General features: G+C 41.0%; 1 protein-coding gene across 2 annotated transcripts in view; it reads right to left on the bottom strand.

The window, feature by feature from the left end:
• Nucleotides 1-20,138, bottom strand: part of LOC126106343 (uncharacterized) — a 106,570-nt gene that overhangs the window by 68,962 nt on the left and 17,470 nt on the right. For both annotated transcript variants that reach the window (XM_049912594.1, XM_049912593.1), the window contains exons 4-6: nucleotides 16,266-16,431; nucleotides 5,847-5,972; nucleotides 2,587-2,792 (exon numbers count right to left, since the gene is read on the bottom strand). In XM_049912594.1, the coding sequence (XP_049768551.1) occupies nucleotides 2,587-2,792; nucleotides 5,847-5,972; nucleotides 16,266-16,431 (498 nt within the window). The remainder of the gene's footprint in view (nucleotides 1-2,586; nucleotides 2,793-5,846; nucleotides 5,973-16,265; nucleotides 16,432-20,138) is intronic.

Here is a 20,138-nt window from a genome sequence, read left to right as displayed (position 1 = left end):
AATTTACGATTAACAAAACTCTTGTGCTCTTCAAAATTTGACCCCACTGATAACTGTTTGTTTCAAGACCAAAACAGCTTAGTTGAAAACCTTCATTCTCTGCTTTGCAAGAAACATCTTACTTTTTCCAAAATCTATTTCATTCAAAAGTTAGACTTACTGAAATTTATCATTTTCTGCAAGACACAAACCTAAAAAACGTAACCCTGTCAAAATTTTACTGTTACAATTTAGCAGACTTAACTTTCCTGTTTTCAAAAATATATAACTTTCCTAGAACAATATGACTGACAGCATATTCAACTTAGCAAAATTAACTTTAGAGACAAGTTATGGAAAACCTAGTGCACATTAAAACCTCCACATCATAAAATAGTGACTGTAATTTTGTCTTTTTGTTTTATTATACAGCTTTCCTATGCAAACTGGTGAACCACAGGAGACTTTCTTCAGTGGAGATGTGGTTGGATGACATTTGTGTGCAGCAATGAATTTTTTCCCACCGTCTTGAAGCATCAGTTGCTGGTAGTAAACCTGCAAGCAAGGTCCATAGTGAGCCAGATTCCAGCAAGTTGTAAAATGAAGGAAAAATTGAGCAGTGATATGGCATCAAAATTTACCAAAAGCTCTGAGACACCCAAATAGAACCCTTTTACAAGATTTAATAGGCTTTTGGGGACAGTGTCACAGGTGACTCATAGGTAAAGCAGTGGTACCAGCTCTTCGAAGACTGCTGCAAACAGGCAGATGGCAATCCACTTTCAGGCAGACCCACACCGAACCAAAATGGCAACCCACTCCTGGAAGGCCTTTGTATCGTATTACAATAACTTGTGAACAAGATACGGGTAAGCCCTCATCACCCTGTGGGGTACGAACTACCTGACCTCCAGAAACTACTTGGCAGCACAATCATGACAACATAGCGCCCTGTTCTACTCATTCAGTTCAAACTTTTTTCACCAACACAACATTCCTGTTGTATGTTGGGTTCCCTACTCCCCTGAAATGACTCCATGAGACTTTCGCCTATTTCCCCAGATGAAGATGCCCCCCTCACCCCACCAAATGCAATTTGAGTCAACAGAAGACATCACGTGGAGTGCAACAGCCCAGCCTATCACGGTTCCAAAAGACATTCTCGGAAAGTGTTTTCCAAGAGTGGTAGAAGTAGTGGGAATAGTGTGTGCATTACCAAAACTGCTATGAATGGCATTACAATCCTGTATCTCCAAATAGAAAAACTGTTTGTGCCTACTGAAGGTTCAATACTTTCAAATACACCTCGTAATTGCAGCTGTAACGAAAATGCAGCAGAGGTGTGTGTGGGGCACGCAGCTGACGAATGAAAGGCAGGTGAGCCGAGGAAGTTTCTGCCAGATTCTAGGAGAGATGAAAAGGCCGAGACAATGATCTAAGGGACGACAGGCAGATAATGTCGAAGTACAGGACTGACGCAGGTGAAGATTGCAATATGTGAATTAGTAGACGCAAGTGAGAACTAGCAGCCGAAGTATGCTTAATGTACGATGCTTTTCTGCAGCATCTGAGCAGATCTTGTGCGTCGGGTAGTATGAACTGTGAGAGCAGCAGCCGGCTACAGTGGGAGAAACACTTCACACATATCAGATAACATAACTCATGGAAAACAGTACATCTACATTGGAGCTTTGAAAACTTCCAACAGTACATAATACCTGAAGCCACTGCCCTTCCCTCTCAACCCCATCAACATTTCCTTTTGGTTAAACCACCTGATTATCTAGCATGCCAGGTAGCTTATTTATTCCAATCTTATGTCAGATAAGAAAAAAGAATTAAACCTATTTACAGTGTTGAACAAACAGTTTCTTGCATGTGTCCCCCCACCCTCTGCCCACACCAGCCATTACTGTGGGTGAACTGCCATTGTGGTTGTCACCAATCCACCTAGAAACATTGAAGTCTTTGGATTCCACAGGAATTTCAATCAATTGCAATTATATTTACCAAGTGTGTTCTCCTGCCACCTCCTGGTGAACAGATTTTTTTATCTATCCACCTACAATATACTTCTTCTGCTTGTGAGCAGCTGAAATATTTAACTGTGTGTCTTATTCTACACAGCTTGCATGTACCAAGATATGAATTACTTCAAAAGCAGTCAAGTGTGGTATAAAATGACAACATTTTCCAGGACACCACCGTTCCGAGGTACTTTCACCACAATAAAAATAGCCTACTTCACACACACAATGTAAGCCTTGTGTCATTTTAAACTTTAATATCAATCTGTCCGAAACTGGCAACATTCCAACTTCTTCTTAAGAAAAGGATTATTAACATAGTCGTTATCAGTTTTTTCACAAGAATTGACACACATTTTAGCATACTCAGTCTTGCTATGCCGATTTTTGAGAAAACAGCCTTCCATTTTATTAATCCAACAAATGTCACTGCAATCTGAGTGATACATTTAGAATCCCACCATGCAGCTCGGCTTACGAAACGTGTCACACTCGACAAATCAAAGTTTAGCGACCAGTTATCGTCATCCACAGAGGCATCGAAGCAGGCCATAAAGCGACTTTGCACACAGAGCATTACCACGACGGCAGCCTCCTGCCGCCTGCGCGCACCGGGCCGGGACCGCGGCCGGACGACGGCACGGTGTGGGCGCCGCTCCACCCTCTGCAGCCGCCGCACTGGCACCCGCTGGCCGTGGCCCGGCCGGTGGGGGTGGGGGTGCGTCTCCTGCAGCGGCTCCGGCGTCTCCGGCTCTGTCTCGCGCCACCACGGCTCTCTCCTGTGCCCTAAAACCAGAAGCGCCAACACGAATCGACATCACAGAATGAACTGCGCAGACTAGTGAGCACCGCTACAATACACTCCCAGATATTAAAGATGCAACACCGTGCAGACGGCACCTGACAAATGGAATACATGGCTTTACGTGCAACTGGTTTCCAATCGTATTTAACAAACTGAATGCAAAATGTTGTGCCGAGTAGTCCGAACAATACTGAAATGAAAGAAAATTTTAGTTAATGGGGGGAAGGGGGGGGGGCAACATCAAGGGAGTCCCACGAGATTCAAATCTAGGCCCACTCCTTTCCCTTACATACGTGAATGACCTTCCATTTAACATTCACCAAGCAGAATTGGTACTTTCTGTGCTCAACACTAGTGTTATAATAAACCCCATTAGAGAGAATGCAATACAAGAGATTGTTAATGATGTTTTTCAAAGAATTATTACGCAATTCTCTTAAAATGGACTCTCTCCAAATTTTAAGAAAACTCGCTATACTCAGTTTTATATAACAAATCATATCAACAATTGACGTAGCACATGAACAAGAGTCCGTAAACAGAGTAGAATGCTGGAAACATCCCCCAGGCTGTGGCTAAGCCATGTCTCTTCAATATCCTTTCTTCCAGTATTGCTATTTCTGCAACGTCTTCAGGAGAGCTCCTGTGGATGGATCGTGAGTCTTCTTCAGGTAGCCCACAAAAGGCAAAGTTCCCAAGTTCTGGTCTCGATCCAGCACACAGTTTTAATCTGCCAGGAAGTTTCAGGTTGGAATGCTATTCATCGTTTGATATACATCATGATGAAAACAAACTGGAAGAAGCATATTACTGTGCTGCTCAATTAAGTTAAGCTATTTTGCTCTTTGTATAATTGGTAGTCCCAGAAACAAATAATTCAACTTCTTGACATATTTTGCTTAATTCCTTTTAATAATGTTTTATGGAATAATTTTCTGGGGTATGTCAATATTTAGAAAGTACTGATTACACAAAAGCTAGCAACAAGAAAAATATACTGCAATTTTAAGGTCAGCAGTGCAGACACAGGATATGTGGAACACAGCCCATTTCTCCAAATACGGTGAAACTAATCGGAGTGACGTGCAAGCCAGAAAGATGGAACGTGACGCGTACTGTGTGGAGACAGAGACGAGAGAATACTCTGTGATATCGCCAGTGTGCTCACATCTTCATCTGCCTCGGGCCATGCACTCCAGCTGCAGCATACTCCAGTAACCGACAGTGCCGGGTAAGCGCTGCATCGCACCGCTGTTTTTGCTTCTGACTGACTAGAAAAACTTACATGCTCTGGACTATTGCTGTCACTCGCTAACATAATACTTTACATGTTTGATTTATGCTGTCCGTAATAAACACTGCAATTGCTAAATACCCTCAACGTGCCTAACCTGAGATGTAAACTGACACTAAATACTACCCCGAAGCATGTGCCACAGACAGCTGCAGTAGAATGATGCTGTCGACTGGAGAAGCACACTGCTCTTTTCTACTGCGCACCATAGCACCACCTGCCTTCTTACATGTGCACAATTTTAGGAGACGCAAATGAACAATGCTTTACACAAACTAGGACCAGGAAAATCATGCCATTTTAATACTATCATCAGTAACGACAGGTCTTCAGCCAATATGAAGTTTCTGAAAGGTAACATTGTTCTATCACTGGCTCAGTTTTATAACTATATACTCAAAAAATGGAAACTCCAGGACAGCATAATGGCAATATTATAAGGACAGGTTGCTACTCATCATATAGCGGAGATGTTGAGTTGCTGATGGGCATTCTCGGCTAAAACCAAGAACCCAGAACTGGATAAAGAGGAAAATGTGCCAGCTAAGTCCCTAGCTTTTCTTACCATCGTTGGAAACATTTCCTTCAAAACAGCAAGAAGCTTAGTTATTTTCAGGTGAAAGTGAATTTCCGCCCAGTATCTAAGATTTCAGACCTGCTGGGATGAGTGAAGGATAATTTGTTATTGTGGAAGGCAAGAATTTATAAAATAACTTGCCAGTGTGGTACAGCCTATATAGGAGAAACACCACACACAGTGAAAGAACGTTGCACGGAACATAAACATTGCACTTGCTTCTGCAACCCAGCGAGTCTGCAGTTCCAGAACATTGTACCTCCAATAGATATTCAATGAAGTATGGCAAAACATCAATTTTGGTCACAGCAACAATCTTTTTGGGGCTCCATTATAAAAAAATTCATTGAAATATACATTGCGGAAAATCTAATTAACTGTGACAGCGGCTACCAGCTGGATAATGCATGGAGTCCCATCATCTCCGAGATTTGCTCCAGATGAAGATGCCAGAATACTCCACTGACTGCAGCTAGCAGCAACACCAAGTACAGCTGATCCTTGCAGTTCCACCACCGAGAGCACTGCTGCCGGGCAGTGCACTTCTCCTGTCACCGTCACTCTGACGCATGCACAGCAACACTATCAGCGGACTATGTAAGGTGGAGCAGATAACGTCATTAGTCTTCAATAGCTCACCTGAAGATGACTGCCACGTGTCCAGCTGAAATATCGTGGAGTGAAGTTTACAACGACCACTTGCAATCCTAATATCTCTTTGAACAATATTATAGTGTTATTTGATCTGTCCCAGTGAATATGAAGACAAAGCTACTAAAAATACCAGAACTGGTAATCGTCCAAAAATTTGCATTGTGATCCTGAAGCTGAATAAACACTCTTGTTAAAAATGAAAAATGGAACAGGGTTTTGTAAGACAAAATGTCATTTTGCACCACAAAATATATCAGGCCATTCCACAAAACTACCTATAACTTTCACAATTTTAACATGCCTACTTCCTTCCAGGAAACCATCACATAATTTGTGACCAACAATGCTGGTTACATCATTGTAGGTTAATCAATTTTTCCATCATGCGAAGGACAGAGTGAGTTAGTAAGCAGAAGTCTGATTTGTAATGCTCGACACCACAGATTATAAATTATAAACGGTACTAATGCAACTCAGAATTCCTTAGAAACACTTGATACCAGTACGTACCATGAATTCTGTTTGGCCGGTGCCTGTGGGAATTGATATTTAACCTCTGCAGTGGCACAATTATGCGCCTTATGGGAAACCCACGAACCATGGGCAGAACAGAAGCTGTCTGCATTTGTTTCTTTGCTGAAACATAAGAATGGAGAGAAATACATGTACATACATACATACATTTTGCTGTTAAGTAAAAACTGTAAAACAAATGCTAGTTCTGAGAAAACCTTCAGACTACTTGTGTACTTCTCCTCCTTTAAAAATCTCAAACAATAAATTACTTTGAGTACATAGTTTTCACAGTCAAAAACAGACAACTGTCACAGTAAACCATGAATTTGCAATGAAATGCTTCTGTGTAGCCTAAAACTGAAAAGTCATTACCAGGTCTAATTTGTAGGAGCATCCCACAAAATCCACCTATAATGTATTCCACTATATAATAGATAGTAACTATGTTTCCAAAGAAAGTACTGATATACCATCAGCTAAAGTAACAGAACACTTACCAGGGGGCAGCGGACAAACAAGTGTCAGCTATAAGGTTGTTACAAATGAAGAGTGGAAGTGGAACACATTTTAAGTGTAATTTTTTCACAAAATGCATTTTCAGTGTTGTGTTCTCAGTACACTGTTGCACGTCTCTAGGCTTGGGGAAAATGTTTCAAATGTTTGTTACTGGATGGAGCCCAACAGTGCTTCCCAATGGAATTCTAAGTGCTATGTATCAAGGTCTCCTCCATTTAGCCTGGGATGGTTTGAAGAGATAACACACAATTTCTTGGTGAGAACGCACAGCTTTTTCATCTGTGGTAAAGATTTTGGAATTATAGAAAAATGAAGAAAAGTAAGAAAGCATTTGCTGTGCAATATTTACACAATATTGTTGCATCAGCAAAAGTTGTGAACCCATTCCACGCAATTCCAATGCTTACAACAATTTTATTTTAAATATGCTGCTGAAAGACTGTTCTCGATGCAGGTGTGAAATATCTGCAAGTGCAGTATGATCAAAGTGTCTCATACTCACCCATTTCAAACAGCTTGATAAAAGACCTTTATGTTGCCTTTTCTTCCTCAACAGCACATGGTGTTCTACAGTACCTGTGACTCCAAGAATGGAGTAGTGTAAGAAGCAGAAGTCAAGACTAGGGGATATTTTCCTTGAATTGAATTATATTATTCTTGTCTAAAAAAATTAAAAGAAATGTGAAATGGGATTTGTTGACTACAGTTCTATTAGTTAAAATATTGCTATTTCTTTCTCTGTGTTATCACAAATGAAACTTTCTGCCCCTGTATTAATGGAATTTTAAACAAAAACTTTCTTATTGGCACTTAGAGCCAGTCAGTTTCCTGGTACAGCACCTACGACGTTCTTAATAAATTACTTATTTTCTCATTTGTCTCACTATCTTTGCAGTTCTGAGGTGGGCATTGTTATTCTGTGGTATTAGAATATCTTCTCAATTTCTTTGTATACATATAGTTACGTACAAAAAGATATGCATTGCTCATTTGATTCTGCTGATAAATGTGAGATTCAGCAGTTGAAACCTTTTACATTCCCATTCTTCAAATTATTTGCACTATATGGCACTACTGACATGTGACAGTACTATTCTAAAATTTGTCATTTGTTGCTGTTAATGCAATGGCAGCTCAGGATTTTCAGAATTATTTCGTTTACAGTAAATATTTGAAAATGGTGTATTGTGAAAAATGGAAATTTCACAGGAGGTTTTTCATAGGATTTCCCTTCCCCCACCTCCCCCCCCCCCCTTTCCAAAGTAAAGACCTAACTCAAAGGCATGTGTCTAATAGCTTTGTTTACATTCAGAAAGGACTATTTACAATTGCTATGCAGAATTTTACTCTGGTCAGCAACCAATTGCATAAAAGTTCACCAGCTTCAATTGTCGTTTCAAAATAATAATAATAATAATAATAATAATAATAATAACAATAACAATAACAATAACAATAATAATAATAATGGCATGTGACTTCCTGTGAGATGCAGCCACCTTCATATTTAAGACTGCTCCAGATTCAGTTTTCCATAAACATTTAGCTGTGAAAAAGATCCATCAGCACTGGATTCCCCACAATGTGGCTGTAGCTCAGAAATAAGCTCATGTCAGTTTCTGGAAGAAAATACTCAAAAAAATTGAGCAAGGAAATGTAAAATACATGTAACAGACCGTAAACTCTGACATGTTTCTATGAGCTGTAAACTGGGCAGCAATCAACTGCCTGGGTGTACCGAGATGACTAGTGGTTCATTCACAAAGCACTTCTGAGAAATTGACTTCTGTTTCTTCGGCTACACTCCATACATTTAGACCATTGCTTTCGAGTGTTGAACTGTTAATGCTGAAGAGAGACAATAATTTTTTTGAAGAAAGTCAATCGCAAAATCTGGAGAAAATACTAAAAAGTTAACATTCTTCACCACTGCAACGACAGCTGTCACAAAAACAGTTGATTATTTGATGGAAAGAAACATCTAATGTCATGTGTCCCTTATTTATTACAAAATGACTCTTTTTTTGTTCCCGTATATCAAAAATCCCCCCCATGAACCATGGACCTTGCCGCTGGTGGGGAGGCTTGCGTGCCTCAGCGATACAAGATGGCCGTACCGTAGGTGCAACCACAACGGAGGGGTATCTGTTGAGAGGCCAGACAAACGTGTGGTTCCTGAAGAGGGGCAGCAGCCTTTTCAGTAGTTGCAGGGGCAACAGTCTGGATGATTGACTGATCTGGCCTTGTAACAATAACCAAAACGGCCTTGCTGTGCTGGTACTGCGAACGGCTGAAAGCAAGGGGAAACTACAGCCGTAATTTTTCCCGAGGACATGCAGCTCTACTGTATGATTAAATGATGATGGCGTCCTCTTGGGTAAAATATTCCGGAGGTAAAATAGTCCCCCATTCGGATCTCCGGGCGGGGACTACTCAGGAGGACGTCGTTATCAGGAGAAAGAAAACTGGCGTTCTACGGATCGGAGCGTGGAATGTCAGATCCCTTAATCGGGCAGGTAGGTTAGAAAATTTAAAAAGGGAAATGGATAGGTTAAAGTTAGATATAGTGGGAATTAGTGAAGTTCGGTGGCAGGAGAAACAAGACTTTTGGTCAGGTGATTACAGGGTTATAAATACAAAATCAAATAGGGGTAATGCAGGAGTAGGTTTAATAATGAATAAAAAAATAGGAGTGCGGGTTAGCTACTACAAACAGCATAGTGAACGCATTATTGTGGCCAAGATAGACACAAAGCCCATGCCTACTACAGTAGTACAAGTTTATATGCCAACTACCTCTGCAGATGATGAAGAAATAGATGAAATGTATGACGAGATAAAAGAAATTATTCAGGTAGTGAAAGGAGACGAAAATTTAATAGTCATGGGTGACTGGAATTCGTCAGTAGGAAAAGGGAGAGAAGGAAACATAGTAGGTGAATATGGATTGGGGGGAAGGAATGAAAGAGGAAGCCGCCTTGTAGAATTTTGCACAGAGCATAACTTAATCATAGCCAACACTTGGTTCAAGAATCATAAAAGAAGGTTGTATACCTGGAAGAATCCTGGAGATACTAGTAGGTATCAGATAGATTATATAATGGTAAGACAGAGATTTAGGAACCAGGTTTTAAATTGTAAGACATTTCCAGGGGCAGATGTGGACTCTGACCACAATCTATTGGTTATGACCTGTAGATTAAAACTGAAGAAACTGCAAAAAGGTGGGAATTTAAGGAGATGGGACCTGGATAAACTGAAAGAACCAGAGGTTGTAGAGAGTTTCAGGGAGAGCATAAGGGAACAATTGACAGGAATGGGGGAAAGAAATACAGTAGAAGAAGAATGGGTAGCTCTGAGGGATGAAGTAGTGAAGGCAGCAGAGGATCAAGTAGGTAAAAAAACGAGGGCTAATAGAAATCCTTGGGTAACAGAAGAAATATTGAATTTAATTGATGAAAGGAGAAAATACAAAAATGCAGTAAATGAAGCAGGCAAAAAGGAATACAGATGTCTCAAAAATGATATCGACAGGAAGTGCAAAATGGCTAAGCAGGGATGGCTAGAGGACAAATGTAAGGATGTAGAGGCTTGTCTCACTAGGGGTAGGATAGATACTGCCTACAGGAAAATTAAAGAGACCTTTGGAGAGAAGAGAACCACTTGTATGAATATCAAGAGCTCAGTTGGCAACCCAGTTCTAAGCAAAGAAGGGAAGGCAGAAAGGTGGAAGGAGTATATAGAGGGTTTATACAAGGGCGATGTACTTGAGGACAATATTATGGAAATGGAAGAGGATGTAGATGATGACGAAATGGGAGATAAGATACTGCGTGAAGAGTTTGACAGAGCACTGAAAGACCTGAGTCGAAACAAGGCCCCGGGAGTAGACAACATTCCATTTGAACTACTGATGGCCTCGGGAGAGCCAGTCATGACAAAACTCTACCATCTGGTGAGCACGATGTATGAGACAGGCGAAATACCCTCAGACTTCAAGAAGAATATAATAATTCCAATCCCAAAGAAAGCAGGTGTTGACAGATGTGAAAATTACCGAACTATCAGTTTAATAAGTCACAGCTGCAAAATACTAACGCGAATTCTTTACAGACGAATGAAAAAACTGGTAGAAGCCGACCTTGGGGAAGATCAGTTTGGATTCCGTAGAAATGTTGGAACACGTGAGGCAATACTGACCTTACGACTTATCTTAGAAGAAAGATTAAGAAAAGGCAAACCTACGTTTCTAGCATTTGTAGACTTAGAGAAAGCTTTTGACAATGTTAACTGGAATACTCTCTTTCAAATTCTGAAGGTGGCAGGGGTAAAATACAGGGAGCGAAAGGCTATTTACAGTTTGTACAGAAACCAGATGGCAGTTATAAGAGTCGAGGGGCATGAAAGGGAAGCAGTGGTTGGGAAAGGAGTAAGACAGGGTTGTAGCCTCTCCCCGATGTTATTCAATCTGTATATTGAGCAAGCAATAAAGGAAACAAAAGAAAAATTTGGAGTAGGTATTAAAATTCATGGAGAAGAAGTAAAAACTTTGAGGTTCGCCGATGACATTGTAATTCTGTCAGAGACAGCAAAGGACTTGGAAGAGCAGTTGAACGGAATGGACAGTGTCTTGAAAGGAGGATATAAGATGAACATCAACAAAAGCAAAACGAGGATAATGGAATGTAGTCAAATTAAGTCGGGTGATGCTGAGGGAATTAGATTAGGAAATGAGACACTTAAAGTAGTAAAGGAGTTTTGCTATTTAGGGAGTAAAATAACCGATGATGGTCGAAGTAGAGAGGATATAAAATGTAGACTGGCAATGGCAAGGAAAGCGTTTCTGAAGAAGAGAAATTTGTTAACATCGAGTATAGATTTAAGTGTCAGGAAGTCGTTTCTGAAAGTATTTGTATGGAGTGTAGCCATGTATGGAAGTGAAACATGGACGATAACTAGTTTGGACAAGAAGAGAATAGAAGCTTTCGAAATGTGGTGCTACAGAAGAATGCTGAAGATAAGGTGGGTAGATCACGTAACTAATGAGGAGGTATTGAATAGGATTGGGGAGAAGAGAAGTTTGTGGCACAACTTGACTAGAAGAAGGGATCGGTTGGTAGGACATGTTTTGAGGCATCAAGGGATCACAAATTTAGCATTGGAGGGCAGTGTGGAGGGTAAAAATCGTAGAGGGAGACCAAGAGATGAATACACTAAACAGATTCAGAAGGATGTAGGTTGCAGTAGATACTGGGAGATGAAGAAGCTTGCACAGGATAGAGTAGCATGGAGAGCTGCATCAAACCAGTCTCAGGACTGAAGACCACAACAACAACAACATATCAAAAATGTGTATCTTAAAGTCTTTTATATTTTTAAAAAAAATTGTCGGGTTTGCGTACACTGCAGAAGATTAAAATTTGATGATTAGTTTCTGTTGAGTAAGCAAATTAGGCATCGTGTTGACAATGTATGTGATTTAGACTATTATAAATATCTTTTTTAACTTAAATTTTAAGAAATCTAAATTTGATCATTTTTGTATTTCTGACAATGTCTGATATAACTAAAAATGAGTAGATAGCCATTTTCTTCACCCTGAGAAGTTGTTAAATTCTTCCAAAACAACGCTCTTGAGGTACCAGTGTCAACAGTGGAAATATTATTTCCGTAACTGGTATTATTCCATGAGCAAGTGTATAAACTTTAAAGTTAAGCACTTTCAGAAACACCAGAACAATAAAAAAGTTTTTGTTACACTTTTTTTGGTAAGACTCGAAAGGGGAGGCCTCCCTAAGCATGCAACGGGTGGTACAGTCACAGTCAAATAGTTATCTTTTCCCTTTGTGGAACATCTATAGTAACAAATGAAAGGGGAGGAGGGCAGACGGTTTCGGCAATAAGGGATGGGACGCTTTGTTGGACCAACTCAAACTTCCAGTTTGTCACTGTTAACTCACTCCCTTTACCCTGCACAGCCTCTAACACTAATCCCAGAGCCAGGAGACTGAAACTGTAGGGGGGGGAGGGGGGGGGGGGGGAAGCTAGTTTTGAACAATGGCTTTGTCAAAAAGCTCATCAATAATGCTTCCAATACTGTTAATGCACCATTCGAATGCACAATGCCTGAATTACAGCCAGATATCATTTCAGAATCAGAGACATGGTACTGCATCTGCCCTTAAAGTATTTTGGATGCAAATTTTTTTCAGTTTCTCAAAATATCTCCTCTTAAAATTTAAACACTTTTACATGCATTCAAATCAATTATCTACACATTCCTTACACTCAGATGGTACCTTAAAAAAACAGCCTGGAAGGATTCAGCAACTTATTCAGGTGGTGACAATCACTGTACATGAATTTGTTGTTAACATAAAGAGAACAAAAAGAAGTTATCAGCAAATAGGCAAGAATCAGGTGAATACAGACAATGAGACAACACAATGAAAGAGGGCTTGTAGAGTACAGATGCAGAATTCAGTATTTTTCTCCCTCAGTCAGTCAGTCAGTCGTTTGGCACATTTTGTGACAGGTCGCAATGTTACACTGACGAACGATGTGACATTTTAGATTATTTTTCAGGATTTTGTGAATAACATTCACCTTTAACTGTTCTTTGATTCTCTAATGCAATGCTAGCGACATGTACTCCGTTTCCTGCTCATGCAAATAAATTGAAATTTCATCTCCTATCGTAATCTTATAAGACAGATTACACTAACTGATATGAGCCCAGTTTTGATCTTTGGTAAAACTGTGTGGACTGTGTCAAGAAGAGAGCCATCTCACAGCTAAACATTCACACAAAATTAACTGTACTGCAGCTGTCACCTGCCCCTCATGGTAAGTCACCCACTGGTCTTCTTTGATCATGTTGAGCATAGTACCACTATTTTTTATTTGGAATGATAAAGAATTATGGCCAATGCCCACAAAGTTTGTCATCGACAGAATCACAAGTGTTAAAAATTTCAGCAAAACTGTTACAGAAAGTCTTTTCTGTAGGGGACTGATCACTGAAAGTTGGACTACGCCAGGGCTTGACAACTTGCCGGTTTTGAGCGCGAATACTCGCGTCTGCTCAGGCACGTGCTCGCGAGCAGGTGCAAGGTCATAGAGCAGGGAGGGAGGGGAAATGCGCGCGCACGTTTAAATAGGGCCGCAGCGTGCCTATTGAATTCGTGCTGACTGTGTGACGTTTAAAGCACTACGATCAGCTCTAACAGTCATTGCGCTGGTTAAGAATCATGTCAAGTCGCCATTGTGTAACTAACCATGCTTTCGCAGTTCAACTCCCATTGGGAGGAATTGTATCTGTTCACAGAAAAAGATGGTGTTGCAAAATGTTTAGTATGTCACAAAACGCTGAATTCTTTCAGGAAATTTAATTTGCAGCAACATTATATGTCGTACTACACGAAAGACTACGGAAGTGGAAAATGTGATGGACCAGATCGTGCACAGGAAGTTATTAAACTTAAAAGGAAGCTATCCGAAGAAGATCTGGACGAAGAAGAAAAATCAACTGAGGCAGCTCTCAGAGTGAGTTACAAAATTGCTTTGCTTTTAGGAAAATCCCTGCGCCCCTTCACTGATGGCGATTTAATAAAAGAATGTTTGGTAGTTGCAGCGGAACATATGTGTCCATCTCAAGTTGAACAGTTTCGGACTGTGCCATTATCTAACATGACCATTATGCGTCGCATACAGGACATGGCAGAGGATGTCCAGAGCCAGCTTGCAAATATCTGTAAAGATTTTATGGCGTATTCTCTAGCTCTGGACGAAAGTGTTGTTACCACTGGAACAGCGCAGCTTGCCATATTTATTAGAGGTGTTAATAGAGATCTTCAGGTGAGGGAAGAGCTCCTCGATGTAGTAGCCATGAAGAACACTGCAACCGGAGGTGATATATTAAGTACTGTCGAAGAAAGTGTTGAAAATATAGGATTGTCATGGAATTCGTTAGTTTCAGTGTCTACAAACGGTGCGCCAGTGATGACAGAAAATATCAGGTTTCGTTGCGCTGTTGAAGGAGAAAATGAAAAAACTGACCATGCCAAACGCATGGAAAAAATAAGGTTTTGTTGCCCTGTTGAAGGAGAAAATGCAAAAACTGACCGTGCTGAATGAAATAAGGGGCGTTCACTGTGTGATCCACCAGGAAAACTTATGTGCAAAGAGTATCACTCTCAAAAATGTGATGGTGGTTGTTGTTCGTACAACCAATTATATAAGGCAGCATGGACTACAACACAGGCAATTTAAAAGCTTTCTTGAGGGTGTAGAAAGCCAGTATGGTAGCCTGCCTTATTACAGCGAGGTCCGCTGGCTTAGTCGTGGCGAATTATTAAATTGATTTTTTTGCCTATTAGATGAGATAAATGTGTTCATGGAAATAAATAACATGTGTGTTCCTGAATTGAAAGAGCCTTCATGGAAATGTGATCTCCCATTCTTAGCAGATTTAACTAGCCATCTGAATGCTTTGAACATTTCACTACAAGGTAAAGATCTGCTAATTACTCATTTCATAGATCAAATACGAGCTTTTAAAATGAAATTGTCACTTTGTGTGAGTTAGCTGGAAACAGGAAATCTAGCTCATTTTCTTAAATTATCATCCATGAAAGATGTTCACAAAGACTGTGAACGTCATTCACATAGTTTAGTTGCCTTTAAGGAAGAATTTGATCAACACTTTCAAGATCTGACAGCACTAGACAGAGATTTTGATCTGTTCGCCTCTCCATATTCAGCGAATATTGAAAAGATTCGTCCTCACTAGAAATTATTGTCCTGCAGTATGTCAGAGAATAGAGACAAATTTCAGAACAAGAAAAACATTTTGTAATTCTACAGACACTTCCCTCAGGATAGATTTCCTCGTTTGCACAAACTGGCGGCTACAATAATATCAATGTTCGGTTCCACGTATGTTTGTGAACAACTGTTCAATGAAATGTAACAAGACGCACCTGAGAAACGCATTGTCTGATCGAAATTTAAACTGCACGCTGCTTCTACAATGCACAAGAACAATTACTCCGAACATAAACGCAATTGTAAAGGACAAAAAGTACAAGATAAACGAGAATCCCACACTTCAGTGACACTTTTTATTGTGTAACAGTTCACAAATTAATACGAATGTAGAGGCATACACTAAGCTAATAAAATTATGTGTATGTGGCACGTGTACATTCTCCTTTATTTGTTTCATTTGTCACAGTAATAATTCGTGAGTGATATCCCTGCAGGTGGCCGCGGATTTGCATTGACTGGCGGAAGCTGTTGTGTGCCCCACATGACTCTCCCCACTTTCCGCTCTGGTCCGGTAGTGGGGGTAGCGTGCTCGCGCCTTGCTGCTCACAGCTTGCTCCGCGAGCACGTATGTTGTGAAGCCCTGGACTAAGCGAACAGAGGCACTGTTGTCAAGGTATACCTTTATACAAAGTCACACAAATCATAAAAAAAAACTTCAACAGCATTTCTTTAAATACTCACGAAAATTATGACGAGAAAACTAATGAATTATGAGATGGAATTAGAGGTCGGTACTTCCTCACGACAGGCAAAATGTGTAAAACTGCCAATAAACATGTATACAAGTGAAAGTGTCTCACTTTTACTTTGACGCATTTGTATCAGCAGTATTATACATTTCCTCTTTTGAGGTTAAGTGGTTGCGGCAGTTCTGCCTAAGAGTTTATTAAATTTCTGAACTGTCGTTGTTTTAACAATAATGAATGACAAATTCTAGGACAACAGTAAAGCCACACCTCAGTAGCCGCCATTCGTAAAAACGAAAATGGTACCTTCATAACCTTCATATAAAGAGTGTGGGGGCAGACCTCGCAGCACACAGCAACACTTAGCACGGCAGCGACTCACCCTGGATCTGCGGCTGTTCGGGGACGACATTTTCTTCATTCTGCTCACTGTTCTCGGCCTCGCAGCTGTACGACAGGGCTTCACCGATCAACGCACTCTGGCCCGCGAGGCCGTCTATCGAGCCCTTCAGCTTCCTCAGCATTGTGCACAGGCGTTTGGTGTACTCCTGTCGACAGACAGACTGTGCAGTGAGGAATTGTAGGAATTCTCCCCCCTCCTGCCACAACCTTTTTGTTTCCTAAATCTGTCAAACTTTACGTTTATGGAAACTAACAAACCCCCAGACCACACAGAAGCATCCCCTTTCTCACCCAATATTATCCTGGCCTCGAATACATCAACCAATTACTCCTCCAGGGATATGACTTTCTCAAGTCAAGCCCTGAAATGAGATCATCCCTTGACAATATTCTCCCCACACCACCCAGAGTTGCCTTTTGTCGCTCCCCTAACCTCCATAACATCCTTGTCAAACCCTACAATGTTCCCAGACCACCTTCTCTACCCAGCGGTTCCTACTCCTGTAACCGACCCCGCTGCAAAACCTGCCCCATGCATCCCCCCCCACAACCACCTGCTCCAGCCCCACTACTGGTAAAACATACACAATTCAAGGCAGGGCCACATGTGAAACAACACATGTCATTTATCAGCTGACATGCCTGCACTGCACAGCCTTTTACATCGGTATGACGACAACTAAACTGGCTGAGTGCATGAACGGGCACAGACAAACTGTCCGCCTAGGAGATGTCCAATACCCAGTAGCAGAGCATGCTGTCCAGCATAATTCTATGGACCGAGGAACCTGCTACAATGTACGTGCCATTTGGCTTCTCCCACCCAACACCAGTCCCTCGGAACTGCAGAGATGGGAACTTGCACTCCAACACAGCCTTTCATCCCGCCATCCCCCTGGACTGAACCTACGTTAACCAACCTCACTCCCATTTACTCTTCAGTCTTCTTCTTTTTCCCTCTCCTCTTTAGCCATTCATGTATCTTTTCATCCTGCATAGTTGTGTTTATCTTTATACTATATACCTCTTTACTTCTGTATGCATCCTCTTTGGTTTGAAGCTGGCACAGAACTTAACAGTAGAATATCTTTGGCTTCCCTCTGACAACCATTTCTCCATCCTTGCTACCCTCCCTGTTTACCTTTCCCTGTTGCTTCATAACCTGGGTTGTGAGTAACTAAATCCACTTTCCCTTCTTCCCCTTTTTTTCCCTCTCTCCTCTCTGATGAAGAAACAAAGTTCCGAAAGCTAGGAATGTAAATTTTCTGTTCTGTTTCGTGTTATCTATCGGCTGTACTGAGCTGAGGTAAGTACTGGCCAGCCCCTCTATCTCTTTGTTAGTACTTGTTTCACATCTTTATATGAGATTTTCCGTTAATCGTTTATGGAAACTGATCGCTAAAACAAAGTCTCTGTAGGAGATATGGCAAATAGGCTCTCTGATTTTCTTCAAACTTTTAACACTAGAGACAATGCTGGAATATCAATTTCCTAAGGTGATATGACACAACTCTTTAAAAAAAACATCTAAAAGGTATGTTTCCGAGCTTCAAAGATATCTGAGCGCTGTCAAGAACAAAATATTTGGAGTGTCTTAACAGTGAGTGAGTGGCAGAAGTCTCTTATTTGTTCAGTCCCTGGTCCAGTTTACATTTAGAAAATGAGAGTATTCACAATAAATTAAAATTCTGTAAAAAATGTGCAATATCAATAAGTAAGTCTTATTTCTATGGATTGAACAGTATTACTGAAGTGCAGATTTTTTAAATTTAATAATACAAACTTTTCACACATCTGTATCACATTTTAGTTTATTTTGACACGGTTTGAAATTAAACATAAAGACTGAGGAAAACTTGAACAACGTAACCATTCAGGTGAAACAGTAGACATGTATGCTGTCATATCAATGTGTGTATTTGTTGCTCTCAGGCTTTCTTGTATGAAGCATTAGCTCAATTCCAAATACAACATAAACAAATATAATGGAAGGAGTTAACGCAACCATCCACCACATAGCTGAGACACCGTGTGGTCAGCAAGCACATAAACCAGCAGCTCTGCTTCCTTGGAGACATATCGTGCAATACTGTTCCGGAGATAAGCAGAGTGTTCAATAAGCAATGAAACACACTTTTTCTCAAAGCAGGTTAGTTTTATTCAGGATTCCTGTACACCATTTTATTCGCCACTCTTTTGGCTACAAACACCTACTTTTCAACATAATGTCCTTCCAATTCAACGGTCTTACACTGCCTTTCTGGGAGAGCCTGTATGCCCACATGGTACCACTCTACTGGTTGACATCTGTGCCAATGTCTTGCTACATCAATAACCTCCCCATCATCCATATACTGCTTCCTGTAGGGTGCATCCTTCAATGGGCCAAACAGATTGAAGTCGGAACATGCAAATCTGGGCTGTAGGGTGGATAAGGAAGATCAGTCCTTCTGGGTATGCAGACATGTGTGAGGTCTTGTGTTGTCATGGAGAATGAGAAGTCTGTTTGCATTTTTAAGGCAACAAACACAATGAAATTGTTTCTTCAATTTCCTGGGGGTAACAATACACTTTCAAGTTGATCGTTGCACCAAGAGAGAACACCGTACAGAATAGCCCCTTCAGAGGCTCGAAAACTGTCGTCACGATTTTACCAGCTGAGGAAGCGGCTTTGAAATTTTTCTTTGGAAGAGAGGTGGTGTGGCGCCACTCAATGGATGCCGTTTTGCTTCTGATTCAAAATGATGAAACCCATGTGTGACGACATTCGACAAACAATTGTCCCGATCAGCCCTGTAAGTCACAAGCAATTCCGCACAAATGGTACTTCATTGCTCTTTATGGTCTTCTGTCCGGCAGCAAGGAACCTAGTAGCCACAGACCTTTGAGTACCCCAACTTGTTGACGAGCGTATCAGCATTAGCAACAGAGACGTTCCGTTGAGCAGCAAGGTGTCCGATTGTGATCAATCAATCATCTCAATGAGTGTGCCCCCACGTTCCAACACTGCACAGTCACAGCTGTGTGTGGCCTCGCAGCACATGGGACAATGGACAGGTTTTCATGACTTTGTTGCGATGATGACAGGTGCAGCACCCAATGTTCACTGTCCAGTCTCTGTAGATATTCTGCAAGTGCCTATGAGTAGCTGTGATACTCTGGTTTTCTGCCAAAAGAAACTCAATGGTAGCTCTCTGCTTGGAATGCATCTCTGTTATAGAAGCCATTTTGAAGGCTGCGTACAGGGCCATCACCTAAATGCCAAAAGAAACTCCATGGCAGCTCTCTGCTTGGAATGCACCTCTGTTATAGATGCCACTTTGAAGACTACATACAGGGCCATCACCTATCATAACTTCATGAAACTATGGGGACTGGAGTGTGAGTGGTGAAGGATGATGAATGTGAGTCACACATATGGAGGGGTTTTGGGGAGGAGAGCAGGGGGGGGGGGGGGGGGGGGGGGAGCTGGATGGTAATTATAGGACAGAATGTGGGAGGAGATGGTAGTGGTAAATAGAGTCTGTGGTTATATGTTTATATTTAACGTTAAATTAAGTGGTCAATATGTTTAAAGAGTGGGTGGTTTGTCAGGTTAGTCTGTTGTTTCTTTTCTGTTATGGTTTTCTGAATGTGTAGTTTTCTTGTAAGGTGGGGAGGTTTCTTCCTTCCTTCTCTCTCTCTCTCTCTCTCTCTCTCTCTCTCTCTCTCTCTCTCTCTCTCTTTTTTAAAAAAATCCTTTTGATTTCCACATTTGTGTGTCTCCCGGTTAGTGTAAGTGTTCCGCTGAAGTTGAATGATGTCCTTTACTTTCATATCTTACATGTTATTTGTGTCTGGTATCAAATGTCCT

The sequence above is a fragment of the Schistocerca cancellata genome, chromosome 10 (genome assembly GCF_023864275.1).
Source record: "Schistocerca cancellata isolate TAMUIC-IGC-003103 chromosome 10, iqSchCanc2.1, whole genome shotgun sequence".
Classification (NCBI taxonomy): Eukaryota; Metazoa; Arthropoda; class Insecta; order Orthoptera; family Acrididae; genus Schistocerca; species Schistocerca cancellata.
Note: the sequence above shows the minus strand (reverse complement) of the source record. Positions and strands in the feature narration are given on the sequence as shown.